At 55.9% G+C, this 9,350-nt stretch overlaps 1 protein-coding gene across 2 annotated transcripts in view; it reads right to left on the bottom strand.

The window, feature by feature from the left end:
* Positions 1-255: 255 nt before the first annotated feature.
* RASSF5 (Ras association domain family member 5) overlaps positions 256-9,350 on the bottom strand; it is a 67,384-nt gene continuing 58,289 nt past the window's right edge. For both annotated transcript variants that reach the window (XM_023640452.2, XM_001491727.5), the window contains 4 exons: positions 6,413-6,523; positions 4,994-5,291; positions 4,355-4,470; positions 256-2,679 (listed from right to left, as the gene is read on the bottom strand). In XM_023640452.2, coding sequence (XP_023496220.1) covers positions 2,527-2,679; positions 4,355-4,470; positions 4,994-5,291; positions 6,413-6,523 — 678 coding nt within the window. In that variant the 3' untranslated portion in view covers positions 256-2,526. The remainder of the gene's footprint in view (positions 2,680-4,354; positions 4,471-4,993; positions 5,292-6,412; positions 6,524-9,350) is intronic.

Raw genomic sequence — 9,350 nt, 5'->3', positions numbered from 1 at the left:
TTTTCCAACTCAACACCTCTCTCTCTACTGAGTCCCCTTCCTCTCCTGCTCCGTGAGGCCACCTCGGCCGCACCCTCCAGCCCACGCATCTGGACAGTTTGCAACCTTATTGGAACAGAGGCCTTCATTCCTCTGCTGGCTGGCAGAAGAAACTCTGACTCTGCCAAGCAGTGTGTGTTCTGCTCTGTTCCCACCCTCTCCCAGCTCCCAATCTCCACAAGATGGTGAAGCTCAAGGAGATGTCTCCAGCCTGAATCATTTTTGCAACAAGCTTTTATTACTTTTTTTTAAAACCCATATAAGAAAGACACTTAAAAAGAAAATATCCTGAAAACAAACACCCACTGGGCAACACAATGCTAGAAGGCACTCCCAGCACTCATACCCACGTCTGGGGGAGGGGATGCTTTACACACCGTTCTCGGAGGCTTGCACCCGGCCTGGGGCCTGGGACTAACTGTGCGTAAAGTCTGAGTTTTCCCATAATTTTCTTGTTTCATAAACAGCCCTATCTCTTTATATATAGCCATCTGCCTTTATGTATATATGTACAGGACTTTTCTTTCCTTCTCAAAAATAAAGTAGCCGTCCCATCCAAGGGAGGTTCTCAGCAGCATTCACAGCCTCGCAGCAGGAGCCGTGCCTTCTGTGAACATTAAAGATGCGCAGCCCAAAGGAAAAGGGACCCTCCGCCCGCCCGGTCCCTACTACACAGCGGGGAGGGGGAGTTTCAGGGAGGGGAGTGATAAGGCTGAGCATGAGATGGCAGGTAACCAGGGTTTTTGTGGTTTAAAACAACTTTTTCCAGCTGCTAGCTTGTCTTGACTTAGCTCTGAAGACTACACAGTTTGTATGACGAGGGGGCAGCATTCCTTCTGGGATCGGGGGCAGTGTGGACTCAGCAGGGTCAGGGAAGGAACTTCTGAGGCTACACAAAGAAGCTTGGGCTCAAACCGCCCCAAGAGGGACCTGGGAAGGCAGAGGACAGCAAAGAAATAGTCTCAGAGGCCGGGCTGGAAAGCCAGCCCTGCTGTGAAAGTTAAAAGTCCGTCTCCCCTGCACTGGAGTGTCTTTGCAGTCCTGGCTACTTGCTGGAATTGTTTGGCTAGTTTATTTCTAAGTTTGAACCTAAACAAGGAGCCAGTACAAACGTAGAGTCAGGAATGTGATCTGCCCTGTCCATGTGGTTTGACATCACTTCTTGGAAGTCAAGGCCCAGGACCTTAGATGGGAAGGAGGTCTGTGGCCCTCGCCCCATACTTGGAGCGACAGCTCTGCCGGCCGTGTCTCCCACACCGCCATGGTCCACTTCCTGGCAGGAGCAGGCCAGCAGCAGAGCTTCAAGCAAATGCCCCTGCTGCTGTCACTCTCTGAAAACAAAAAGGCACTGAGGTCAGCTGGAGGCCAGCCCCATGGGCTCACAGAGAGAGTGCAGTGCCATAGGCTGGCCCGGGCTACGGAACACAAAGGACTCCAAGCTGGCTGAGTGGGAGGATCCCCCCTCTGTAATTGAGGCAGCTCCTCTGGCAGCACCTGGGGATTGCAGAGTCCCAGTGGGAGGAGAGAGGCAGTGCTGGAGGCCCAGGGGGAAACCAAGGCAGCCAGGCGCCCCTGCTGTCTGCTGGGGGAAGGTTGAAGACAGCTTGGACGCATTTCTCTGCACAGCTTTTTGGCTTTCTCTGCCTGCCTGACGTCCGCGCTCAGCAGGAGACTTTTATCATGGCAAATGGCTGGTTTCCCTTTGGTGGAAATGCATGAGGATGATGGCGATATTAAACTCAAATTTGGAACTTAAAAACAAACAGTAGTTGACAAAGATATGGCTAAGTACCACATATATGCAGATACGCATGCCTTTGGGTTTACATGTGCACAGACTGGCGATGAGGGCCAAGGCCAGGGCAGGCTGCAGCTTCTCTGGCGATCTCTGAGCCGACCTCGCCTTGGGTGCTCCTTACCTGAGCATCTGGGACCGGTGGCTTTATGACCTTTCCTTAAGCATGAACGGGCACCTTGGGACAGTGGGGGACAATCCTTTTATGAGCATTATCCTGCTTTCCAGGGCTTAGCTCAGACCTGCTAAAGGAATATGCTACAATTTTTGACTCATAAATAAAGGTACTGTGGGTGGCAAATAAGAGAGAAATTGAAGAAGAATAAAAGCCAGAGAAAGAATATGTATCTCTATGACTTCTTTTCTTCCCTTTGCCGGGTGGTGTGAACGGCTCCAGTTTGGTGATGAGAGAGGCAACTGTTTGGTTTGTGGAAGCCTGCAGACTGGGAGAGGACGTTGTCCGTTCACGTGAGCGCTGCTCCTTGGCAGGGTCCAGAGGGCACAGCGTGGGGGCGGCCAACCCGACCCTGCACACATTCATGTCCATCAGAGATTTTGTGCCACACCTGGACCTGCTGGGCAGACACAAATGCACCCGCCAGAGGTGTCCTGAGAAAAAGTGTCTGTTGCCAAATAATCACTAATAATAAGAATAAATCCACGGGCATCCGGGGAAGAGGCAGCAGGACCGGTTAGCCAGGTTTGCCCTGAGATTCTCTTAAGGCCTCCGCCAGTTTCTGCCTAAACTTGTCATACTTCTTCTGCACTTGCTGGATTTTGTCCCGCTCCTCCTTTTCCAGGATTGTTAGGAAGTTCTGGAGCTCAGGGATGGAGAAGTCATCCCACTGTGAGGCAAGAGGGAGATCGGGGGAGACACAGAAGAGGAGACGGGTTAGAAGCCGCGCGACCGGAGGGCCCTGCAGCCTCCCCCTTCCCAGGGTTTGCACGGTTTGCTGCCAAACAGGAGGGGACGAGGAAGAAAGCTTAGGTTTCCCACGTCACACCAGCAACAAAATTTCAAATCCTGGCATTTCATGACCAAGAATCCTAGTTCACAAGGAGCTGCTTTGCTGTGATGAGTGACAGGCTCCCAACGTGCAGACCCTGAAGAGGCAAGTGGAGGAAAGCTGGACTTGGACCAGGAGACCAGCTTCAGCCTGACTCCAGCGGGTGACCTAAGCACATAACTCCACCCTTCTCAGCCTGTTTTCTCATCTGCCGTGGAGTGAAGGTATCTCCCTCCCTTGGCTGCAGAGCAGATCACGAGATAAGGTAACCCGGAAAGCTCTGCGGCGCCCAGCTGGCCGGATGGGACCTGGCCTCTCAGGGCCGAGGGCAAGCCTGACGTCGCTCAGGCTGACCCAGGAGCTGAGGCCCCGTGGGGCCAGGGATTTCAACTCCTAAGCTCTTTCAGCACCAAGGAATATTCAGGTTTATCTGGTTTAATCCCCACATTGGATGCACGAGAAAACTGAAGTCCAGGGAGGGAAGCTGGCGGGACCACGCCCACAGAGCAAGTCCAGGGAGGGAAGCTGGCGGGACCACGCCCACAGAGCAAGTCCAGGGAGGGAAGCTGGCGGGACCACGCCCACAGAGCAAGTCCAGGGAGGGAAGCTGGCGGGACCACGCCCACAGAGCAAGTCCAGGGAGGGAAGCTGGCGGGACCACGCCCACAGAGCAAGTCCAGGGAGGGAAGCTGGCGGGACCACGCCCACAGAGCTCGTGGCGGCAGAGCTAGAACAGGACCCAGGCCTGCGAGCTCTCCACGGGCGGCAGTGTTCACACACCTTCAGCGGAATGTTTTCCAAACAGAATCTTCCGCACACTCCAACATATAAGGCAGATGGAAGCAGGACTGCCTGGCTGACACGAAAAGGACAGAGCCGCACCGGCCTAGATCCCCCAAATCTGCAGGGACCCCCAAGACTGCTCCCCAAGCCCTAGGCCTCCACTGAACACAGCGTGACAAACACGACGAGAGGCTCCCCTCTCTCGGTCACATGCCCCCCACCACCCCCAAGCACCACAGGCCACGTGGAGTGCCAGCCGTTTCACCTGTTGACACCCCCGGACTGGACCCTGGTGAGCTTGCCGTGGGGGGCAGGGTCAGTTTTTAAGAACCAGGGAGAGACATACGGCTCAAAAATATCAATACCCAGTGGAACCCAGAGATGGGGGCTGTGGGGCCTCAGGCCATCCTGGAACAGAAACAACCTGGGCCCAACACAGGGAGTTCCCAGTGCCCAACACCCCACCTGCCCCTCCGAGTTTTCAGAAATTCTTTCCACAGGCCTTGCCAGACACAGGCTTGACCTGCTCCCCAGCGCACTTACAATCCTGGCTGAACACTCAGCATTGCCCAGCTCTCACCCAACTCCACTTTCTCAAGTCATTTCCCTGCCGCCACTGCTGCACGCGTGGCCCCGGCCTGTGGCAGGCGGGGAGACAGCGCCCACCTGAACCCACCCAGTGTGCCCCAAGGGCTGGGGCTGTGCCACAAGCAGAAGGTCCCGGACCTACCTCCACCTCTCCAGTTTCATTCTCCTTCAGCACAAAGCTGAGCACATCAGTGTCAGGCCCAGCAAGCAGGCGCAGGTAGAGGGGGCAGTCCGCCACGGAGAGTTTCTGGAAGAGCACTGCAAACCAAGAGAGGGGGCTGGGAGCTCATCTCGAGAAGAAGGGCAGGGCCCGGGAGGGGTGGGACAGAATTGGAAATGCAGAGGTGGGGTGGTTACAACTGGAAGGAGCCGTCCTTTCCCCTAGTGAAACGAACCTCACAAGAATGAATAGGGTAATAACCTTTATCTTTGGCGTCTGCTCAGAGTTTGGAGCATGTTTCCATTCACATCATCTCCCAAAAGATTAGGAGTGGTGGGGCGGATTCCCTCCCCTTCCACAGATTAGGAAGCAGGAGCCCAGGGAGGGGTTTTCCTAAAGTCACATACAGAGGGAGGGGCACAGTGAGCAGGCATGAGCTCCCGCTCAAGCTCTGTCCTGAGTGCGTGCGTGGCCCTTCCACCGATCTGATGCCACGTGACAGCTGGACTGCGGTGCCCAGGAGGGGTCCACCCCGCCACCCAAGTCTGGTAGGGGTTCAGCGGGTGAGCACAGACAGGGCTGGGAAAGGCAGTTTCCGGTTGGGAGCTCGCTCGCTCATACCTTGCCCGTCCTTGTTTATCTGCTTAAACAGTGCAAACTTCTGGGGGTTGTCCACGACCATGAACTTCTTGAGCAGCCCCTGAATGACCTCGCTGACCGTGGTGGCGCTGCTGATGTGCAGCTGCTTGATGGCATCGAGCGGCAGGTAGAAGGAGGTCCTCTTAGCCGTGGTGGCCGCCAGGTTCACTTCCTTAATGGCGTCATAGATGGACTGGGGCCGGATCCCAGCAGGCACCGTCACCGGCCGCCGAAGTTTCAAATGCACTTTGATGAAACCCGTGTAGGTGCCGTCTTCGCTCTGCCAGGGGCGGACGTCACATGGGGTCAGGGCGGATCTGTCTTGCACGATTCTATTTGCCACTCCGGGCCATTGTCCCGGGGTAGGTGGGCTGCAGAGGCCTTTCCTAATAGCAGTGCCACCCCAGTCAGCACCCCCCCCACCTGTCTCCCTGAGTTTCTTCCTGCCTCCGCTGACTGGGGGTGCTGGAGGAGCAGAGACACTGTCTCCCCACATTGGGCCAGGAGAAGGCCCATGGTATCCGGCTACCAGAGAGGACCCTTGGGGCTGCCCCTCCCCAGAGGCTCAGGCTGCCTGCCCCAAATCCCCTGCCACAAGGAGCATGCTGACCACCTTTGGTGGGTCCCCACTCTAAGAGGCAGGTCTGGAGTAGCCTCTCTAGTTGGCCCCCCCAAACCGGGGAAGAGCAAGAAGGCTCTGTAATAAGGTCCTCGGAGAACCAGCCCACTGGATTTCCTCCTGCATCTCTTTCCAAAATCCGGCAGCCTGAAGACTTAGACCTGGGCCCATCTGCCGCTGGATTTTCGGGCGCCCCATCTGGCTGGAGCGCCAAAGAGCCAGTTACCGCCAGCGACCAGCAGGGGGCAGGGTTCTTCTACCTTCTCCGCACTGTCCCACTGAAGGTGGCCTTTCTGGACCTGGCGCAAAGTTGGTGCCCTCCTCTCTGAGCTCTGCACAGTCTAAGGAAGCTCCCCAGACACAGGCCGTCATAGTGCAACGGACCAAGACGGGGAGGAGGGGAGCTGCGAACTCCCCTTATCGAGGGCTTCCTGCGGGCCAAGCAACACCGGGCCCCTGGTCATTGTATATCATTTAATTCCCGCAAGAGCTCTGACAAATGGGCACTAGTTTCTCTATTTTACATTGCCGCTCAGAGAAGTTAAGAAGTTTCCCAGAGTCACAGGTGAAAAAGCGAAAGCGCTAGAGATTGGATCTGGATCTTATTCAAAGCCCATTCTATCCCCTCAAGCACGGGAGGCGCCTGAGCACCCAGGGGTCAGCCGGCCACAACCCCGAGGCCTCAAGAAGCCTGAAGAAAGGGGAGGCACCTCGGAGGGTAGCCCCAGAATCCAGGGGCGAGCAGAGGGGCCAGGGCCGGGCGGGGAGGGGCAGCCGCTCACCAGCTTCATGCGCAGGCACTCTTTCTCCCGGCTGTTGTAGCTCTGGATCTTCTGCTTGATCTCCTGCAGTGTGGGCGGGGGCCGCGTCTCCTCGGCGGGTTTACAGACATTCTGGAACAGACACAGAAGTGAGGCTGGGTGTACACGAGGAAGGGAACCACCATGCTCTCCCAAGGCCACTCTGACCAAGAATAGGTGAGCACCAGCCCCACGCAGCCCACCAACTGTACAGACTCAGGGTGAGGACAATCAGAGGTGAAATCCCAGCCATGCCACCGCTAGCCAGGCCCTCGGGGAAGTAACTTAAATCTCCTTGTGCCTCAGTCTTCTCACCTGTGCGATGGGAGCAATGCCTACCCCTCGGGCCTGTTTCGAGATCCCTGTGAGAGAGCCCGGCACACAGGCATTGAGTAGGAATCTGGCCAATCAGCAGAGCTGGGTTTGCTTACAGAGGGTTGCTACGGAAAAGATGCATTTAGATGCTAAGAGAGATACAAAGAAATGCAAGCCATGGTCATCTCTTCAAGGAAGTGACAATGGAGTTGAGAGAGACAGGAGTGTAAAGGTGGTCCCAGTGTGCACTGATGAGAATGACAGCAATTCTCGCAGACCAGAGGACCGAGGGTACATGGACATCAGTTCAGGCCCATGTCACTGGCCACGATGCCTCGCACATAGTAAAAAGCAAATATATATTCGTCAAATGAATGAGTGGACTGGCAGGGGCAGGGGGTTGTAGCCTTCTAGATAACTGAGGGGATAACCCTCCTCTGCTGGGGTGCAAGGACAACACCTCTGGGCCAAGGACTTGGCAGGCATCATCTCATTTAATCCTCACGAACCACAACTCTGCGAGACAGAGTTCACTGCGCATGTTTCACGGGGGAGACAACTGAGCCTAAGAGGAGTTCAGCAGCTTGCCTAAAGCCCTACAGTCAGTGCGTGCAGGACAAAAAGGAGATTTCAGGTCTGTCCTTGTGTTCTTCCCACGACCTCACCATTTATTGCCTTCATACCCTCCCCTGGTGCCCCCTCCCCCAAGGGAAGGGTAAGGGCAGAACGAAGCTGCACGGATGGACATCAATGTCCTTCACACTGGGGGGTGGGGTTGCCGGGGTGAATCCTGGGGTCTAAGTAACTCTGTCCCTCAGTCAAATCCTGGATTTCTCTCACGTTCATTGCACCCACCTTCCCGGTTTGTCTTCATGCTGTCCGTGTGTGGCTGGGAGTGCCGGAGCCACAGTTTGGGGGGAATAAATAGGTCGGTCAAAACCCACCCAAATTTGCCCAATCCCAGAAATCTGGTGGATGCGGGGCGGGTCAGGATTCTCCTCTGGCATTGACGAAAGGGGCCCAGAGAGGCCAGGCGGCTGTTCTCTGGCCGCCTCCCTGACACCATCCAACACTGTGCCGTGCATGTCCGGTTTGGGTGGGGAATTTCACAGTTGCCCTGCCATCACACCACCACCCAGCTGAACACAATGGGCACCCACAGCAGCCTGCCCCGTCTTCCTCCCTCCAGCAAGCCCGGGAGATGCGTCACACTCGGCAAGATGCCTTCACTTCCTCCTCCCACTTTCCAATCCCACGTTGCTGATAAAAGGCCAAGCTGTGTGGCTGCCAAGGGGAGCTGGTGTGGCCCCCCCCAACCCTCCCACCCATCAGCACAGCAATGAGCAGACATCCCCCTTCCATCACGACATCTTCCCCTGGCCTGTCTGCTCTCTCTGTGCTCTTCCTCAGGGAGCCTGATAAGAACAGCACCGTGCTGGCACTTTCGCATCCCTTCTCCCACACACCACGTAGGTCACTCCTATTTGACAGATTACGTAGCTGAGGTTCAGAAGCATGCTGGTGCTCCCTCTGCTAGTAGGCCTCTGAGTAGGGCCTGGAACCGAGTCCATCTGAGTCTGGAGCCCGTGTCCTTCTCAACTCACCACGTGGCCTCCCTAGGACAGCTTCTGCCACTCCCATAATGATCACAGGAACTCTGTGCCACAGGGCTGGGAGGGGCTGATGCTAAACCAAGGCCTATCAGTTATGCGACTTGTGAGGCATTCATTCAAGGTGTATCTGGCCAGTGGGTCAGGTCCAGAGGCTTCAGGACCCAGGAGCACGGTGTCACCTGCAAAGATGGCAAGGAGGAACTTCTGACTTCTGGAGTGAGATGCAGCTCTTGGATGTAGGGCCCACCCTTTTCCTATGTAGCCACTCAGGTCTCTGGAACTGGACCTTGATTCCATCGAAGGCCACCCACGAGGGAGCACTCCCCAGGCCACCTCTCGTTTGCTTGAGGTGAGTGGCAAGTAGTGTGAGCCTCACAGACTGTCTTCATTCGCTGTCGTTTTACTAATCCAGGAACCCTCAGACTGGAGCTTCTCACGCCTCGTCCCTTCCCTGGGTCTGTTCCTGGAGACCCTGCCCCCAGCCCCCAACCTGCTGGACACGTCTCCATGGGCCCAGGCGTGCCTGCTCTCTGGGGGCTTCCAGCCAGAAAGACCAGTGTCCGGTTACTACTAAGGCGCCATTCTGTCCATCTCTGAAGCACGCAGGCTGCTGTTCCTCAGGAGTTAACAGCTTTCTCATAAAAAAGAGTTAAATGATAGAAAGAAAACTTTAGAAGCTCTTGGAAGATGTCCTCTTTCCAAGAGCCACAGCTATTTCCCTATAAGAAAAGGCAGCTGTGTCATTCAAAGGCCGGTGGTCCAGGCCTGGTTTTGAATACAGCAAGAGTCAGAGCTGCCTTAACCTAAGATTTCTTCTTCTTCCTGTTCCCCTTTCCTCCAGCAGACAACCCATCTATTCTCTCCCTTTCCCACCACAAACCCAGGGAAGTGATGCAAGTGGCTGCGGCCACCCCTTCGGGGACTGACGCAGAAGACGGTCATCCTGACCTCACCACCCCACCTGGGAGCGCAGGAGCCCCTGTGTGGCCAAC

Source organism: Equus caballus, chromosome 5 (genome assembly GCF_041296265.1).
Source record: "Equus caballus isolate H_3958 breed thoroughbred chromosome 5, TB-T2T, whole genome shotgun sequence".
NCBI classification, from domain to species: Eukaryota; Metazoa; Chordata; class Mammalia; order Perissodactyla; family Equidae; genus Equus; species Equus caballus.
Note: the sequence above shows the minus strand (reverse complement) of the source record. Positions and strands in the feature narration are given on the sequence as shown.